The sequence below is a fragment of the Dinoponera quadriceps genome, unplaced genomic scaffold, assembly GCF_001313825.1.
Source record: "Dinoponera quadriceps isolate SergipeBrazil2010 unplaced genomic scaffold, ASM131382v1 scaffold192, whole genome shotgun sequence".
Taxonomy (NCBI): Eukaryota; Metazoa; Arthropoda; class Insecta; order Hymenoptera; family Formicidae; genus Dinoponera; species Dinoponera quadriceps.
The window spans coordinates 1,665,754-1,686,232 of NW_014554324.1; the positions used below are offsets into that span (position 1 = coordinate 1,665,754).

Below are 20,479 nucleotides of genomic sequence, written 5' to 3' on the forward strand. Positions count from 1 at the left end.
CCCATTCTGCTCACACACTACAGGAACCGAGATTAGTTTGGGACATCTTATATATAGTAACAGTAAGATATGAATTATGCATTATTTTATTTGTATATTATATTAAAATAAATTAGTGCATATTGTAAATTATTATATACTGTGAAATCATTATATGTTACTGTACGGAAGAGCCAGTTTCTTGAAAAAATTCATAAGAACATGTTTGATTATCAACAGTATTATCAACAGTCGGTAACAGTGGAAAATTTTCGGTGTTTTTATCTTAACAGATTTACGCGAACATGTTATCGGAATAAACGCGATGAACACATTACAAACATTTGTTAGCCTTGGAACTACTAATACTATCTCGTTAGCTCAGTCGACCGGATACACGGAGGAAACAAATTTTGCTAGAACAACAAATGTTTGCCAATATAGTGACAACAACCAAAATTTGTTTAGACAGCAAAAAAATTTTTAGACAGCAGAAAGATTTGTTAAGAGTATTAATTGCTATTTGCTGGATATGTGGGCAATTAATAATCTTAACAAATCTTTCTGCTGCCCAAACAAATTTTTTGCCGTCTAAACAGATTCTTTTTTGTTGTCACTATATTGACAAACGATTGCTGTTCTAGCAAAATTTGCTTTCTCTGTACCAGCCACCTTCTAATTATATCGGCCTAACTTTGGTACTGGTAGGGTTAATTTTCTTAAGCAATTAATTTTTTTTTAACAACCATAGATAGATTGCTCTATAATACATCACTAAAATGGCTATTTATAACAATACTTTACAAATAGCCTTGTCACTGAAGTGATTGTTCGACCGCTAAGCACAACAGTCTGGTATAACTAAAATGGCTTTTCAATCAACGGGTAAAACACTGTTGTATCACCATAGTGGTTATTAGAAGTAAAAGGGTTAGTAATTATCTACAATACATCTGCGTTTCAATTGCTCTATGATCCATATTAGAAAATGAAACTCATGAGTGTTTAACTACGAGATAATAAATTTTTACCTATATACTAGTCAGTAATATAACGCTCACTTCTTCTGTAGGGGCTAAATAATGGTTAAATAAATAATTAACTAATAGTTAAACAAAAAAAAATTAAGGGATGAAAAATCTAAACCTATTTGTCGGGCAGTAAGTGAGCGCACATTGCTAACTTCTGCTTTTTTAAGATTCTTATAGAATAACGTATGTTCAACTTTGATTTGTTATCTTATTTTTAAATGCTTTAGTGGCGGATATATAGTAGCTAAATTATGTTTTTTTAAATAACGCAATCTACTTTATCGTATTTAATATATAATGGTTAGACAACGGCCAAATCGCAAAGCCGATTCTATATTTTAATGAATAATCAGCTAGTAACGATTTAATAACGTGCTAGAAAATTTAAGCTGGTTGTACTAGCTAGCTATTAGCATTATAGTATTTGATTTGGGCTATCTAGATATATTTCTATTTGATACGTCAAAACAATTTCATCGTGGGAAAACGCTATTGTTTTGCACCATTTCTACTAAATACTTCGTAAGCATGACCGTTCGTATAATTGCATGACACAAAATGAAATGACGATTTTTGCAATTTATCGATTTATTGAATAGAAATTCAATCACACGCGACATAATATATGTTTCAAGATATATTCTCTTTGACTGCTTGTACAACGCAAATATCTATATTAATATATATATATATATATATATAATATAAAATATTGTATTTTAATAACTATTTAACTTTTGCAGTTTTATATTAGTCGATAATGTTGAATATCATAATTGAATTGTAATCGTCGATAAAAGTCAATCTATATCGTTACACAATAATTCCGTAAATTACCCACATAAAGAAGATGCCGATCAGGGTTCTCGCAATTCTGTCGATCCAAATCATTCTGAAGTTACCGGAAATAAAAACATATATATATTGATAGTCATCTGTTGAATAAGATTAAGATATAGTTGTACGTCGAAAATCGGGTCAGTGTAACTTCACTTTTCACAAATCTTTTATATATTATAGTTCTAAATATAAATAGAGAAACGTAATGGTGAAAATTAGTTTTGATTGATAGTTATCTGAATCACTTAGGTGCCATTTTTTTTCCATTATGACCAAAAGCATATACCAATAAGATATATTTTGTTATATATTTTTATTATATATGTTATGTACTTTTATTCTAACACTCAATAAAACCCTTTTTTTATATATAATTACTTGCTACAAATTATGGGGAAAGTATTCTTACTTAGATTAATTATTGAGATTAATCTCCTGCAACCTAATCTCTTTTCCTTACTTATTTTTCTTCTCTTACTTACTCGTGTGCACTATCCGGGAAGAAAAGATCATATATGAAATTTACCATATATGACTATATATAATCATATATATCCACAACGAAAAAATACTGTTGTTTACAAATTATATATAAATATAATCGAAGTAAATGCTTCCGGCTACTTGTGTTTCTAACAGCACATGATATCGACATTTAATTAAATGACAAAGCATCATTTTTTTTGTATAGACATATGTAACTACATATATGGGCAAAACTCATATATGATTTTATATAATTATATATAATCATATATAATCATTTTTTCTCGGGTTAATAGTTCGAAAAATTGAAACACAATGTCTTTCGTGCACTCCGTTTTAGAAACCTAAATGTCAAAAAGATTATTTGTCAACTATTTATTTAACAATGTTGACGATGAAAGAATGTCATTCCGCTGTGGTAAAAAAATTAGCCTTACGTAGAAAACTTAGTCAATGAAAAGATTTGTGCGAAAGTTCAGTACATTTCTCTTGTAATCGAAAATGTTTTCCGAGATTTTCAGAGATTTTACCTGTTGTAATGCGACTTCGCTGCCTCCAGTTGATCCATACTTTCTTTCAAAAGATATATCTTACTTCCAATCATGCCGTTTCTATATAAAAGACCAAGAAGATAACTGTTTGCGAGTTAACGTTAGTCTGATTAGAGAATATCGTAGGCTTTTTACTTACTCCATGTACGTTAGCATGTCGTAATTATAAATCAAGTCTGTTGCGTATCCAAACGTTTGCTGATCGTTAGTTGGCACCTCGTCTGACAGACTTAACATTTTTGTATTTCGTATCTCCCATTCATTTTGTAAAAAGTACAACATGGTTTGATTAGTTACAAAACTTTTTCTCTGCAGATTCAACAATCTGAAAAATAGGAGAGATCAGGTCAAGTTGACCCAAGGGTCATGTTAACCGTGCATTCTTACTCTACATAATTGTCGTAGGAGAAACAGTTAAAATGCAAAACGCTTCTTTTAAAACATAAATAAAGGAAAAGTATTAAAACTGATATACTTATAATACCAATAGAAAATTTTCAAAAAAATTAAATAAAAACATTGAAATTATATTATTTTTTATATTTATTATATATCCTTACATATTATTATTAATTTTACATATGTTTTAAAACTTTAAGAAGGTTTACGATATATGTCGCTTTTTTATTATGTAAAAAAAGATCCTTTGATTTCTTTCTTCTAATCTTAAACAAATAAACAAAAAAGAGAAAGAAAAAAGAAGAAGAGAAAGGAAGAAAAAAACAGAAAAATTAGTCACCAGTAATTTCAATTTCAACTGTATTCTGTGAAATGATATTTCATAACAACGTTTAGGTATGCCAATTAAAAGAATACTCAGATACGGCAGTTTACAGAACAACCTAACCCTATCTTTTCTTTCGTGGTTCACTGACAGAATATAAGGATTGGCATAAGGTTCAAAATTTAAAAGCTTAAAATTTACATTATAAAATAGCACTGTCAAATAAATTATATGTCGCTGATTAATTATTTGAATTTTCTCAAGAAGACAGATCAACAAAAGTTTCATCACAATGAAAAATCAAACGATGCCAATAACAAAACGCGTTTACAAGCAGAAACTGCCATTTCAGTTGCAATTGCACAGTTGAAAATTCATGTTCTGACAGAGAGCTCATTATTTTACAATCAAGAAATATATTAATTTATCATACCTATGTCCAGCTTTTTCTCTATTTTTCCTATGTTCTGAAAGAAGCATTTTGCTATTCGTTTCTCACTGTTTTCCTTCACAAACATAATAAATACATAAACTAGACATACGATCAATATTACTCTTGGGTTAACTTGATTTGATCTCTTCTGTATATTTAAGAGATTTGATTTCCTACTTCATTAACAAATATACTCTTGCTCACGTGTGCAAAATCAATCGACCGATAGATGCTAGAAATTTAGATCTCACCTCGGTCGTCGGCCTGATAGAAATAGCAATCCATCGATAAACACTGCTGGTATTACATGTAGCAATATCACCAGCAAATAAGAAAATAAACGATTCGTTGTTACTATCGCATTGGGAAGCCAGATTACTCCGTCCATGGGAATCTTTTTCGAAATGGTGATACCAATATCTTGCATCATTGTGAGTGTTGGACATTTAAAGTGATTAGCTACGCAGTTGTACACTACTGGAAGGTTGTCCTGCGTGTTGCTGACAGAAGTTCGGAATAGTTCGTTAATTTGTTACTCGATCGACGAGAAATACGACGCTAAGAAAACTTCCCGTTGTTCACTCATTCGGAAGATCTTCGCGATTTTTACGGCAATATACAGTGCTCGTTTAACAGAATACGATAGAACATACGTCATTTTCGATCCGCGCTTCCACGCCGCGGCGATTAAAGCCTTGACGACGATATCGACTGGCACATAGTTATTCTTCGTGGTGATTTCTGCTTGTATCAGCCTCAATATTCCTTTTGCTGTGCCGATAAGCATTAATATCGGACCATTGAAATTGTCCAACCATCCTTTCACAGGGTCGTTTAACGTTGGTGTAACTAGATAGAATACCAATTTTTTAAAAATTGAAGTAAGTCATTTTCTTTATATAATGTCCGGTCTACTTTTTCCCGTGTGTTCATTAGCTCAGACAAAATAATTAATTCCTCACTAATTATTGTGAATATCGCAAAACGATATAGGTTAGGGCTTTTATGTTTACCTCAATCCGTTTTATACTCCTATGAGCTTTGGTAAGGTTGCTCTGGGACACCCTATATATTAGATATCAGAAGAAATTCTGGTTTCTTTCTTAGCAATAAATTGAAGTCGAATTTCAGTCAGTAATTCGCACGTTTAATGCATGAAGTTGGTATCAACAGAAACTTATATTTATGTCGTTAGTGACATGATATACAGCTTTCAATTGTTTCAACATTCCGTTGTTTATGTAAGATTAAAGATGGATAGCAAAAAGTTAAAAACTCGTGCTTTCTTGTTTTATGAGTTTAAACTTGGAAATCCAGCAGCAAATGCAGCAAAACGCATTTGTAGCGTGTGTGGTGAAGGCACTGTTAGCGAAAGAACAGCACAAAAATGGTTTAAGCTGTTTAAGAAAGGTAATGAATAGCTAGAGGATGAGCTGCGTTCAAGACGTCCATCTGTTATTGAAGACGATGGACTGCGTGGATATGTGCGTTCAAACCCGTAAAAAAGGTGTGTAGACGTGGAAAAGGGCCATTGAAGTCAATGGTGACTACTTCGTTAAATAAAACTATTTTTTTAAAAAGTCCAGAGTGTTTTAATTTTGACCTAAGAAACCGCACGAGCTTTTTCTGGTACCTAATATTTGTCTTAATTTCGCTCAAAATTGACATTTATTTATTGCTTAGATAGTTAAATCAAGTTGAGAAAGCTAAAAAAAGTATTTTTTTCGATGAATAATAAATTTATGTCTGGGCCTTTTAATATCGCCATTGAAAATTCGGCACTGTACAGACCAACTACCTTAACACTACCAACTGGAAGCTTATTAATAGACTTTGTACTGACAGCATCGGTAGGTAAAGTGTTAATATATCTTGCAACGACATGACAGTTCTTCGTTAAAAAGCAATTACTGCAAGAAGTTAAGAGTTATCTAGAATTTAGATTCATTCAGAAGATTTCCCAAGACTTTAAAATCGTAAATTACATAAAAAATACATCCGATAATGATAAACACGTCACATTTATTTGTAAAATATACCTATGGAGGGTCTGCAAATTACGCACGGCAACGATCCAGAGTAATCAATTATTATTTGCTCTGCGAGCCTTTTAGTAAATACGTAGTGGTTTGGCATCTTGTCTATATATCTGCAAATAATTCTATTTGAAAGTGTCTCTTCGATTTCTCGGAAATTATATTATTCTAAATATATTACGAGCGATTGTTAATGATAAGTGTCTACTCAGATAAGTTAATTTGTACAATAATAGAGAATTGCGCAATATTTACAAAGTTCTTTTCTCAACTATCAAATCATCAATTATTTAGACACAATATGTCCTTGACATAGTGCACATAGAGTGCATATCGAAGCAGCATTTCATGCATACTTTGCTTTAAACACCTCCAATATCTCCTCGTCCAAAGCCTCTACAGTTTGAATTGTTTTCCTCCAATCGACTTCTGTTGGATACGCAATTTCATCAATGACTAATTTGTCGACATGACTGTAAGCCGTGCTGACGTACAATAAAACCTTGAAAGAGTAAGATTAAAGACGTAATAATCTGACAATGGGATAGACCTATGTAATTGAATTTGCCGCGAATAATTTCCGATAGAAGAAAATTCATAATCACCAGAGGAAAAGCACCAAACTGATATATCATTTTATTTTTAGGCATTAACACGTTCGCTACCACGCTCCTCGGGCATATTTCCTTTTGTCCAGACGTGCTCTCCGCATTATTTACAAGCCAAGGGTTCAAATTAACGTGCTTATACTACGAATTAACTCGTGCCTGGCATAAGAAGCCGATAATCAACATACGAGTATATTCGTAGTTGGCAGCGAACGCATTCAGGTCTTGTTGAAGATGTAAAATTAAAAACTGTGGGCATAGATGCGAAGTAGCAACACTTCTCTACCGAAATATATGATAGTTTTATGAAAATTATTACATATTTTAAAATAACTAATTTTTTTTAGATATTTGAGAATTGACGCTTCTAGAAAGTGAGTCCTAAAAGTGACACACCAATGATGCACTTGTAAGAAATTATCAAAAAAATAAAAAGTAAATAAACTAAAATCACTGAAATTACATTATTTTGACATTTATAATATATCTTTACATGTTACTTTGAATTTGACATATTTTTTAATACTATAAAAAGTTTATAGTGTATATAGCTTCTTTATTATGTAACTAACTTTTTTCCAATCATCTTAAACAAACAAACAAATAAGAAATATAGGGAAAATCAATTATTAATATTTTCAACTGTATTCTGTAAAATAATGTTTTACGACAAAGTTTAAACGTGTGTCAACATTTACAGAACAATACAACTTTTCTTGTGTAGTTCAATGATAGATGATAAAGAGAGATTGGTGCAAAACTCAAAGTAATTAAAAAATTTCCAAATTCATATCATGAAATAACATTGTTAAAGAAATTATTTACAGCTTACGTGTTACTTTAATTTTCACAAAATAATTCAACGAAAGTTTCTGCGCAATGAGAAATTAAACGACGCTAACAACATTATCGAACATGCTTAAAAATAGAAACTGCCACTTCAGATCTTATTACTGTATACAGTAGTTGAGATGTTCTGTCTGACAGAATATAATTCTTTATAAACGGAAACATGGATATATTTATTTATCATATCGTATATCAGTTTTAGTGGTTTTCTTCTATATTCTCTCTCTCATACACATGCTAAAGCACAGTTAATCCTAATTAGCCACATGTATTTTCGAGGCTTTTATCCACTACACTCCGGTCCGTAAGATCGCTCGACTTTGCCATATTATTATTTTCATCATAATTAATATTTTTAAGCTTGTAATGGTAAGACTTAGAAATTATAAATACAAAGTCTAAATAAATTAGATGTTTATGATATCACATTAAGAAAATGATTTGGATTTATACTAAACTTATTATTATAGAAAAAAGTTTTTTCATAAAAATTCTCAAACGGTTTTGCAAGTATGGTTTATTTAAGAAAAAAATAATGTTCGTTCGTTGTAGCACCTGATATTTTCAGAAAAAGAATAGTATGCCATGTGAAAACTACACGGTAAATAAAGATATTGTTCGCAGAAATATTTAGTTATAAGCAATATAGATGCATCGCTCTACTTATCTTTGTGTGATAGATATGTGTATGATTGATATGATTTTATTTTACTAATATTTGGTTAATAATATTATGGTGTGTTAACTGCATCAATATAGTAGTGTGTGATTTTAGTTAAGGCAATCAGAACTTGAATGAAAAGACTGTACTGTAAAGCAGTGATGTTAGAAAACAAAGGTGATTCACTACTCTAGTAAGTACAAAGATATCGGCATAGCCATTAGACTCGCTGCTTACCGTCCGATCATCGTGGTAAAGCGAGAGTGACCGTACATTAAAATAGCCCGAGAAAAATATAGCAACTGTAATAAAAACAACTTTCGCAGTGTTACTGTGGCTACAACTTATCTTATGTTTGTATTTACAAAGTATTTTATCTAAACCAATATAATCAATCAAATACCACAGTTATTAAAACATTTGTAGTTGAAGTATCAAGAAAGTCTGATTAGAGCAACCAGATCATTGCTGCAACACAAGCTCAACATCACTCAACAATTGTTCTGTGGTTGCAGCAACCATACGATTAGTCATTCTATATTTTACTATCAAATCTGGTTGGCACCACCCGATTTTTATGTCGGTCAACGAGACTGTTTTTTCCGTGTAGGAAAATTGAAAAATGTTCAGCGATCCATTGAACCGGAATGTGACAAGCTAGTGTTAAATCATTACGGCTGCTTACCGTTAGATTTTTCATTCTTCCGCCCAGAATACAAATATCTCTCGTGGATCGTACATTCCTGAAGACAACATTTTTCAGTGTATTGTCGAATTTCACGTTGGCCGCTACATGGAATATTATAGATGTTTTTTCAATTAAGGTGTCCGTGTCGGCAGCTGACAAACCTAAATTCTCAAGACTAATGTCACCTTCCACAGGAATCAATTTGTCGAAACAATTGGGTTGCGCGTGTCGCAGTGTATCAAATAACTGAAGCAAACAATGAATAACGTAATTAAAATAATACTTTATGAGACCATCACACTTGCGGAAGTTACCGGGTTTGTCAGCATTTGTCGGAGCCTCTCGTCTATGTTTACACCTTTTTTCGGGCGTATTAACAAAAAGATCTCTCCTACATCGGGGCACGATCTCAACAGCTTTTCTACCAATACTTTTCCCAAGAATCCTGTAGCGCCTGTAATAAAAACGTTTCTTCCGGCGTAGAAGGACGGTAGTGAGAAAGCCGGATGAATTGCGTTTTTGTCCATTTCTTAGAAATTATAATGACAGGTGTAAAAGATTTGACCAAGAAGCATTTACCAACGTTGATTACGGAAAGCGCGCAAATTTTATCACACTGTAATATATCCGTACATGTACGCGAGATCACCTGATGTGCACCTGACACAAACTACGTGAATAGATAGATACGAGGCAATAATAAAGGTATTTATTTTATAACATTCTCACATACCATTCGTAAAAATACAAAAATAGCGTATTAACCTGTGTGTCGTCGAATAATCTGCCCACCTTTAATTTTCAGCTGGGTTTTCGTATATCATATATAAATTTATAATATTACCTGCGCATTGAAAATTCGTCCATAAATTACGTATGTGTGTGTGTGTATGGGCGTGCGCTCGTATGTATCTGTGTATATGTAATTTGATACATTTAAATAAAATGAATTTTGCGCGAAAATACATATACATTTTATTCGACCTTGTACGCGGTAAATACAATCGTTATTCTTATCTTATTCATACCATTCAAAGAATGTTATGGAAACAGTTGTACCAAAAGCCATACCAATAAGCCATTGTCTTTATGATAATTTTGCGACATTAATTCTTTCTATGCACATGCATTATTTCTCAGACAAACTGAAAAAAAAGAATATCCGTTGATTATACAGCCAAATTATTTTACAGAACATATATATCAATATAGGGCGTTTCTTCATAATTTCATAATTTCATCACTACACATTTCATAGTCCAACTGTGCACGACGAGTATCGTTGAAAGATTTTTTAAAAAATTACAAAGGGTGAGAACTTTTTAATAATTATTGTCAACAATGTTAGAAAATCATATCAGTAGACGATGTATGTTCAGTGTACCTAGATATTGGGAGTACAAATTAGTTCGGTCCGTTTTATGTGGTCAAAAATGCATTTATTTCAGAACAAAATGAATGAACAGATTAATCAAAGTATTGTCTATCGCTGGCTATTTTTTTCCACTTCTCAGGCAATTTTCGAATTCCATCTCGAAAAAATGTCTCGTCTTTTCAGACGATCCAAGTTAGGAGCCAATTTTCGATTCCTGCGAAAGAAATGAACCGGTGACCTGTCAAATCGTGCTGCATCTATCGGAACAATCAGTAATCAGAAGGAGCAATGTCCGGTGAATACGGCGGGTGCGGTAAAATATCCCACTTTAGCGTTTCCAAATAATTTTTTACGACTTTTGCGACATGAGGCCGAGCGTTATCATGCAGAAGAATAACTTTGTCATGTCTTTGTTCGTATTCCAGCCGTTTTTCTCGTAATGCACGGCTCAAAGGAATCAATTGTAGCCTATACCGATGGCCCGTAATGGAATCGCCAGGTGGTAGCAGCTCATTGTATACAATTCTATGTCTTCGAATTTTTTTGGCTGTCCAGAGCGAGGCTTGTCTTCAACGCTGAAATCACCATTCTTGAAGCGTCGAAACCATTCCCTACATGATTTATCACTTGGAGCATTGTCACCATAAACTTCTACAAGTATTCGATGCGCTTCAGCTGCACTTTTCTTCCAATTAAAGCAGAAAACTAAAACCTCCTGCAAATGCTGCTTAGTTAACACAAAATTTGATATATTCAACACAGTAAAAACAGGGGTTTTGTATGAAACTCAAAGCGATATAAACTGAATATTATTGACAGATGTCTAACCTCTCTGAAACCACAGAAATCAGCTGTCACTATGAAACATTCATGACAGCCAGAACCATCTTTTGAAAACGGATCGAACTAATATGTACTTCCAATAAATAGTCGCGAAAAGAAAGAATCTGTAAAAAGAAATATTAAGAAAGTTTATTAAAGAAAGTTTATTCAAAGTATTGTCCTTCGGAAGCTACACATTTTTCCCACTTTTTGGATAACACATGGATTCCGCGGTGAAAAATTCAGGTTCTTTCGACGCGATCCAGTCATCGGGCCATTTTTTGATATCTTCGAAAGAACTGAAGTGCTGCTCAAAAAGGCCATGCTGCATCGACCGAAGCAAATGATAATCTGAAGAAGGAACCGTCTGGTGAATAGGATAGGTTTGCAGGCGTTTTTCTTTGAATACTCGATTCAAATTTGAGTAATTTTCGTCGGTAGCGCTCAGCATTGATGGTTTGACTCGGTTGCATCAGCTTGTAATACACCGACTTGATTCCACCAAATGTGCAGCATGACTTTCTTTCCATGAATATCTTGTTTTGGCGTTGATGTTGATGGCTCGCCAGGACGCAAACATGATTTCTTGCACTTAGAATTGTCGTAACGAATCTATTTTTCATTGCCAGTCCCAATGCGATGTAACAACGACTTCCGTTTTTATCTTTGAAGTAACAATTCACAAATGGTTAAACGTTTCGCAATGTTTCTTTCTCTCAATTCATATGGGATCCAGTTTCCTAGCTTCTGATCATTTTCACTGCTTTTAAATGTTTGCTAACAGTTGACTCATCGACATTTAGTGTTTCCGACAACTCTTTTTTTATTTAATACTGAGGATTATTAAGAAATTAACATTAATTAAATATTGACAATACTTCAGTAATGATTTGGCCAATATTTAATCATTGGTTAATATATTTTAAAGTATTTATATACATAAAAAGATTGTATGCGTTATTTTATTGATGTTAATAATAAAATAAAAATAATGAAAGAAGAAAGAAACGAAATAAATACATACTCAGGATAGTATTGAACCTGGGTGATCTAGTTAGCAGTGAGACATCCTAGATCTTTTAATACCGCAACAATTGCTTGGTGCATGCATACTATCTACTATATGTTCACTGTTTCCTCACTATTTAATTACTGCAAATTCAGTAACTCAATAATAAATTTTTGTAGGTATCTTTTGTAGGTATCTTTGTCACTACTGTGTTATTAAGCATTAGAATTTAAGTATTCATATTAATGATAAGATATATTTAATCACTGCAATTCTGAACACTGAAATATTTGGAATCTGCAAGCTCGATAATTTAATCATTATTAATTACTAAGAATTATATTTCAAATATTCAAAATAAGTAATGAATCACTAGTTTAGCAGTAATAAATTTCTGTAAGCGTGCGTACATACTATTATAAAACAATTGGATCGTTAGTAAAACTTATAACTTATAACTCGATGGAAAAAGCTTCAGAGCATATAGAGCATTACAAAATCGAAAATCGAGTGCTCTCTACGATTTTACCTGTTATAATGTGATTTGCTGCGTCCAGTCGATCCATACTTTCGTTTAGAAGATAAGTTTTAGCTCCAATTGAAAAATTTTTACATAAGAATTTAATTTGATTAAGATTTAATTTGATTTTGAATAAGAATTTTAAAGATAAGAAAGATAACTTTATAACGTATATCAGCAGATTAAGGTTAGTGTTACTTTCTAATGAAAGTGAAAGCATAAAATAGACTTCTCACTTATTGGAAGTAGGTATCAGAATACATATGGAATCTCATATCATTTAAGTCCATTACATATTCGGATTCTCGTTGATCGTCAGGTGGCATCTCATCTGACAAATTTTTCATTTTTTCATTTCGTATATTCCACTCGTTGAGAGAAAATACGCCAACATTTGATTAGCTACGAAAATTTTCCTTTGCACTTTCAGGAATCTAAAAAAGAGATACTCCGGGGCAAATTAATTCAACGGACATATTGAACGGATATATTGAACACGCGTTTCGCTTATATGTTCATCGTGAAAGAAACATTTGAAGGAAAATAAATTTCTGAATGTTTCTCTTAATACACAAGAAATTTTTCTATTTCTTAAATGGAATATTTTAATAGGACTTCACCGCTGTTTCCGACAAAATAGGTAAAGTAGTGAATCTCCTATGAGTGACGTTTGTTCCAATTTATCTACATTTTTCTTGTATATTCAATAGACTTCAGTTCTCGCTTCAATAATTAATATACTCTCACACGCGCTTGCGAAACCATTCGGCTGAGAAACTTTAAAGTTTAGATCTCACCTCGGTTTTCTACCTGACATTCGTAGCAATCCGTCAATGATCAAAGCTGGCATTATGTGGACCAGTAACATTAGTAAATAATAGGAGAAGAAACTCTTTGTAAAAGTTACACCAGATCATATTATTTAAAAGAACTTTCTTCAGACCATGCAAATTAATCTGTTTGATCATCTCTTGCGTCATAGTCGTAGAGGGAGTAGCAGCGCAGTTGTATACAAATGAAAGATCGTTCCATGTTTCAGTGATAAAAATTATAAGTAATTCTTTATTTCGTTATTTGTCGCATGAGAACAACAACTACTAAAACTGCCTGTTTTTTCCTCAATTAAAAGAACTTTGCGATACTTGTGATATTACGCTAAACTCATTTAATGGAATATGATATATCATACGTTATTCTTGCACATGTTTCCATGCTGCAACGATCATAGCTTTGATGATGACATCGACCGGCACATAATTGTTCCGCGTGATTGGATCTACATAGAAAAGTCTCAGCATTTCTTTTCCCGTGTCGACAAATATTGCGAGCGGCCCGTTGAAATTGTCCATCCTTTTATGGGCTCGTTTAATGATGCCATGACTAGGTGAGAAATAAATTTGTGAAAAATATTTTTTACAGACGAATTCGTCGATAAAAATTAAGATTCAGGTTAAAGCGTTGAATTGAAAATATGCCAGTTTTTGAAAATACAAAAAACGCATGAGAATATGGTTTAAAACCAGCCTTAAAGCCAAGAAGAAAAACACGAAGATTTTCTAAGTCATTTTCGTTAAGAATGTTGACATTTGGTAATAGGTAACAGGAGATTAACGTGACAGGCGTAAACACATTAACTTTTCCAATTGGAAAATGACTATTAGAAAAAATTGAAAGTTATTTATAATTCATGAAATTACAGATAAGAAATTAGTTAAAAAAAATTCGTTGAGATGAGAACTATGACTGTAGAACAGTATAAGGTATACGGTGTAAGGTGTACGGTGTAAGATATACGGTATATTTGTTCGTAATACTGTACCTAAAGAGGGTCTATAGATTACGCACGGCAATGATCGAGGGGAGTAATCGACTATTATCTACTCCGCGTCTTTTGGAAAATATATAATGATTTGGCATCGTGCTTATGTATTTACGATACTTATATATGCTATTTACAATCAACTGCCGTTATATATTCGCAATGTCTTTGTTACTGATGCATAAAATTATATATTCATATCTGTAATGTTAATAAACATCTAGTCATATGATTTATATAATCATCACATCAATATTCATACGTATGTATTGTCACATCCTTGACGGTCCGCGACATGCGCAGCGGAAGCGGCTCCGCCACGCTTAGAAGTTAATTAAGCCGAGAAGAGAGATCGGAAGGTTTTACGCGTGGTTTTAAAGTGAAATCGGACTAACGGGATTATAAGAAAAGAGACAAGAACAAAATAAAACGATATAGTAATATAATTTATTATCGTCCTCGCGAAATTCAGATTATTCTTGGTCGAGATGGCAACAAGTTTTTCGCAATGACCCGAAGGATTAGAATAAGATTAAATGCGTCAGACTGTATTGAAGCATGGATACTGGTTCGCGTTATCATTATTATTTTATAAAGATGGGGTTACTTTCGATGTCGGCTGGTTCAATATATTAGATTGAAAGAAGTACTTTGCCCTTGAAGGAAGAGGGAAACAGGCTGCAGGGTTGAGATTTCGCACAATGTCTGGCACTTACCGATGCATCACACGAATTTTCTCAGAGATGCGATTTCTCGTGATTGACTGGATACCGACATCACTAAGAACCGCGAAGGTTGAAAAGGAGTCCTATACTCAAAACTTAGGACTGAATCTGAGAATTGACGACTAAAGACTTGGGACACTGAACTTGGAACTGGGAATTCTGGACTGACTGCTTAAAGACGAGGGTTTTATTTTTAAGCTCGTCCTAGTCTCTCTCTTCTTTCTGCAACTGCAGTGGTCAGCATTTTCGTTGGGAACACCAACGGACTTGGTGTTCCACGGTGGTTTTATGTTTATAGAGATAAGACGAGAGACGGATCATGCATATCCGTTCTCACGGAGCGAAAAAATTTAGTTTATCTAAATCGCACATGACATCTAAAAATCGCATAACATAACCCATTGCATACACCGAGCATGATCGGTGATTCAATAAGGTCAGAAGGCGCAGAATTTCGGATCAATTTTGAATTTTAATACGGGGGAAATGAGGGGAGTTATGAGATTTTCTATAAATGGTAAGTGACGCGGGGATTAGACTTTCGCGCGCTGATAAGTCACGCTCACGGAACTTTCAAGGCTGATTTTTAAAGTGATTCTTATTTTGCTTAAAATTTGGTAGTCAGTGTGCGTAACGATANCACTTCCCGAAAGGTCTGCGACATGTGCGACGGGAGCGGTTCCGCTGTTCTACGTAGGTAAGTCGAGAGGAAAGGTTACGGAAGGCTATATGCGTGGTTTTATATAGGATCGATGGAATATGACATAAAAAAAACTGGTGAGAGCGGGCGCTCGCGTCAAGATAGCGACAGGCGGCGAGTTATGAGTTGCTGAGCCTACATTAGCACGTGATGAGGAGGAAGGAGAGGCCTGAGGTAGATTTTGAAAATCTCGTGAGCTTAACTGATCACATTCTAATCTCTTGCTTACGAACAATGCTTTGTGATACGCTTCCGTGAGGCTATTATATCATTCCATGCGAATTTCAAGACGATATTCGGGTGGAAGACTGTCGAAAAAGGAATCTAGGAAAAAGCATGGGATGAAGTATTAGTGTTTATGTAATTGCATGACACTGCAGAAAGAAGTAAAAATAATTTTTATAAACTGTCGATTTATTGAATAATAGTAATATACAATAACAATCGCAATAATTCAATCACGTGATACAACGCGACATGATACATGCTTCAAGGTGGATCTATTTTGATTATTTCAACTTACGGTATTATGCATTGATAGAAAATATGAAATATTATATTTTAGTAATGAAGTAATTTTTGAAAATTATGTACTAGTCACAAATGTTGAATATCATAGCTTGTTATCATCGTTGAAAGTCAGTTTACATCGTTACATAATGTTCCGTAAATTATCCATATTATTAAGAAGATACAGGTTAGCGTTTTCACGATTCTGTCTATCCAAATCATTCTGAAATTACCGGAAATGAAAACATCATTTTATTTATGTAAACAACAATCACAACTCACGAGTTATTTTAAATGGAATGTAGGTATATTTTGTAACTACTGTACTATTAAGCATTAGAATTTAAGTATTCATATTAATGATAAGATATATTTAATCACTGCAACTCTGAACAGTAAAATATTCGGAATTACCGCAAGCTCTATAATTTAAGTACGAATTATTAACAACAGTAATTTAAATATACAAAATAAAAAATTGATCATTAGCTTAGCAGTAATAAATTTTCGTAACATACAATCTATTAACATTCCTGTACAAATATACTAATTATAAAAAAAATTGGAATCGTTAGTAAAACGTACAACTTATAACTCGGTGGAAAAGCTTCAGGGCATATAGAGCACTACAAAATCGAAAATCAACTGCTTTCTGTGATCTTACCTGTTATAATGTGATTTTACTGCGTCCAGTCGATCAATACTTTCGTTTAGAAGATAGGTCTTAGCTCCAATTATAGAATTTCTACATGAAAGATAAGAAAAATGACTTTATAACGTATATCAGCAGATTAAGGTCAATGTTATTTTCTAATGAAACTGAAAGTATACAATAGACTTCTCACTTACTCGATGTAGGTATCAGAGTACATATGGAATCTCAAATCATTTAAGTCCTTTGCATATCCGAACTCTCGTCGATCGTCATGAAGCATATCATCTGACAAACTTTTCAATTTTTCATTTTGCATATTCCACTCGTTCAGAAGAAAATATGACACAATTTGATTAGCTACGAAAATTTTTCGTTGCATTTTCAGTAATCTAAAAAAAGAGATACTCAGGGGCAAATTAATTCAACGAATATATTGAACACGCGTTTCGCTTATGTGTTCATTATGAAAGAAACATTTCAAGGAAAAGAAATGTCTGAATGTTTCTTTTAATACATAAGAAATTTTTAGTATGTTTTAAATGGAATATTTTAATAGCACTTTGCCGCTGTTTCCGACAAAATAAGCAAAATGGCGAAACTCACATGGGCGACATGACGTTTGTTCCAATTTATTTACATATTTCTTGCATATTCAATAGACTTCAGTTTTCGCTTCAATAACTAATATACTCTAACGCATTTGCGAAACCATTCGGCTCAGAAATTTTAAAGTTTAAATCTCACCTCGGTTTTCTACCTGACAGTCGTAGCAATCCGTCAATGATTAAAGCTGGCATTATATGGACTTGAAACATTAACAAATAATAGAAGAAGAAGCTCTTTGTACAGGTTAAACTAGGTGCCCAGATCATAGTTTTAAAAGGAAATTTTTTCAGAGCATCAAAACTTAATTGGAAGATCGTCTCTTGTGTCACAGTCGAAGAGTGAGAAGCAACGCAGTTGTACACAAATGGAAGATCGTTCCGTGTTTCCCTGATAAAAATTATAAGTAACTCTTTGTTTTGTAATTCGTTCTATGAGAACAACAACTACTAAAATTGCCCGCTTTTTTCTCAATTAGAAGAATTTTGCGATTCTTGTGATATTACGCTGTGCTTGTCTAATGGAACATGATATATCATACTTCATTTTTGACCCATGTTTCCATGCCGCAACGATCATAATCTTGGTGACGATATCGACCGGTATATAATCACTACGCGTGATTGGATCTATATACACAACTCTCACCACTCCTTTTCCTCCGCCGATGAATAATGCGACTGGCCCGTTGAAATTGTCCATCCATCCTTTTATGGGTTCGTTCAATGATGCTGTGACTAGGTCGGAAATAAATTTGTGAAGAATATTTTTTAAAGACGAATACGTCGAGAAAAATGAAGACACGGGTCAAAGAATTTAATTGAAAATATGCGAGTTTCTAAAATTACAAAAGTCGCACGAGAATAAGATTTGAAAAGCCTGTCTTATAACCATGAAAAGAAGCACGAAGATTTTCTAAATCATTTTCATTAAATGACTGTGGAAATCCAGTAATAGACAGGAGATTAACGTGACAGACGCAAACACATTAACCTTTTCCATTGGAAAATGATTATAATAAAAAATTGAAAGTTATTTATAATTCATGAAATTCCAGATAAGAAATTAATTTAAAAAAGAAAATTCAATAAGATGGTAACTATGACTATAGAATATTAGTACTGTGATCAAAAAGTATGTGAATTTTATTTATAAAAAACAAAATAGCAATATAATCATCAAAATTATTATAGACTCCTTCAAATTAGACCCCACGCAAAATCCCCGTGTTGGTTTTTTACAATTCCGGCCGTTTCTTACGGATTGCTTAGCGGGAACGCCTCTTGACAGACAAGTAGTATTCTCCATTGATTTTTTGATCAGTTGGAAAGAATTGCTGGTGCACAACACCGTAATGATCGAAGAAAACCGTGAACATGACCTCGACTTTTGACAGCAAACGGCGAGCTCTCTTTGGTCTTGCTTCATTTTTCAAGTGCCATTCCGATGATTGTTGCTTTGTTTCGACGTAATGATATACCCATGTTTCGTCACCCGTTATGATCCGTTTCATGTATGTGCTGTCTCTGGATACAGCAGAAAACATTTCAGACAACACCAACACTCGATTCTCTTTTTGGAGAAAATTCAGGTTTACCGAAATCAAGCGAGATACGACCCGTTTCATATGCAGTATATTGGACAAAATGTGCTCGCACGATCCAAATGATATACCAATCTATTATCTCTCGCACATTGAATCGACGATTTTTGAGCACAAATTCTTTCACTTTCTCAACGTGAGCGTCATCCGTTGACGTTTATGGTCTTCCAGAGCGTGGGTCGTTTTCAACAGATTTTCGGCCTTCTTGAAACTTCTTAAACTATTCAAACGTACTTATTTTCGACAAACAATCATCGCCATAAGCTTCTTGCAACATTTTGAATGCATTTGACAACGAAATTTTGTTTGCAACACAAAATTTCAAACAAATTCTTTGCTGCATATTTTTCGACAACGTAAAAATTGCCGCACACAAATTCTTCACTGACATAAACAACTGCCATTCTCAAAGGTTTCAAGGACCGCCATGATATTTTCACCAAATGCAAAAGACATGTGTACCAACTTAAAAAAGCTAACGTATTTGATTTACAGTTTTCCCGCGATTTTCGATAAATAAAGTTCGGAAACTTTTTGATCACAGTATAAGGTATACGATATAAGGAATAATGGTAGAAAACATATATATGCCGCATAAATGCAGTATATTTATTCATAATACTGTACCTACAGACGGTCTGCAGATTACGCACGGCAACGATCGGGAGTAATCGACTATTACCTGTTCCGCGAGTCTTTTGGAAAATATATATTGATTTGGCATCATGCCTATGTATCTACAAAAAATTTGGTATTTAAGCGTTTCCAATTGTTCCAGAATATATTCTAAATATATCAAAAGTTGTTGAATTTACTATTACAAAAATCACTTTGAATATAAATTTGAAAAATTTATTAAGTTCTAATTGCAAAATCGTTCCCTGAACGATAAATTGTGATGTCACCGTTGTAAAATCACAAGTTATTCAGATGTATAGAATGTCCTCAAACCAGTAATGCATGCAGCAATATTATCGAAACAGGTTTTCAAGCTTACTTTGGCTTTAATACTTCCAAAATGTCATCGTCCAAAGCTTCAACAATTTGAATTGTTTTTCTCCAATCTGCTTCCACTGGATGCACAGTTTCATCAATGACTACTTCGTCCACTTTTGAATATGCCGTGCTAATGTGCACCAGCACCTTTCAAGGATAAAATTAAATACAATATAACGACTAATAAAACTCTATATTAATCAAATATGTACTTAAAAATTTACTCGCAAAATTGCAAAATTTCCGCCAGCGAAAA

The 20,479-nt window shown here is 33.3% G+C and overlaps 2 protein-coding genes across 2 annotated transcripts; both read right to left on the reverse strand.

Moving 5' to 3' along the window:
- Nucleotides 1-1,823: 1,823 nt before the first annotated feature.
- Nucleotides 1,824-9,698, reverse strand: LOC106746485 (putative fatty acyl-CoA reductase CG5065). Its single transcript, XM_014623124.1, has 9 exons — nt 9,201-9,698; nt 8,884-9,132; nt 6,437-6,582; nt 6,084-6,193; nt 4,698-4,893; nt 4,296-4,544; nt 3,027-3,212; nt 2,867-2,947; nt 1,824-1,902 (listed from the first exon to the last, which is right to left on the reverse strand). The coding sequence occupies exons 1-9, from the start codon at nt 9,411-9,413 to the stop codon at nt 1,824-1,826; spliced, it is 1,509 nt and encodes a 502-aa protein (XP_014478610.1). The 5' UTR covers nt 9,414-9,698.
- A 6,762-nt stretch (nt 9,699-16,460) lies between these two features.
- Nucleotides 16,461-20,370, reverse strand: LOC106746490 (fatty acyl-CoA reductase 1-like; the record flags this gene model as incomplete). The annotated part of the gene is made up of 7 exons (XM_014623138.1): nt 16,461-16,589; nt 17,031-17,111; nt 17,216-17,410; nt 17,766-18,014; nt 18,166-18,361; nt 19,855-19,964; nt 20,225-20,370. Coding segments are annotated over 7 exons (1,071 nt in total), but the record flags the coding sequence as incomplete, so codon positions are not given.
- Between the last annotated feature and the right edge of the window lie 109 nt (nt 20,371-20,479).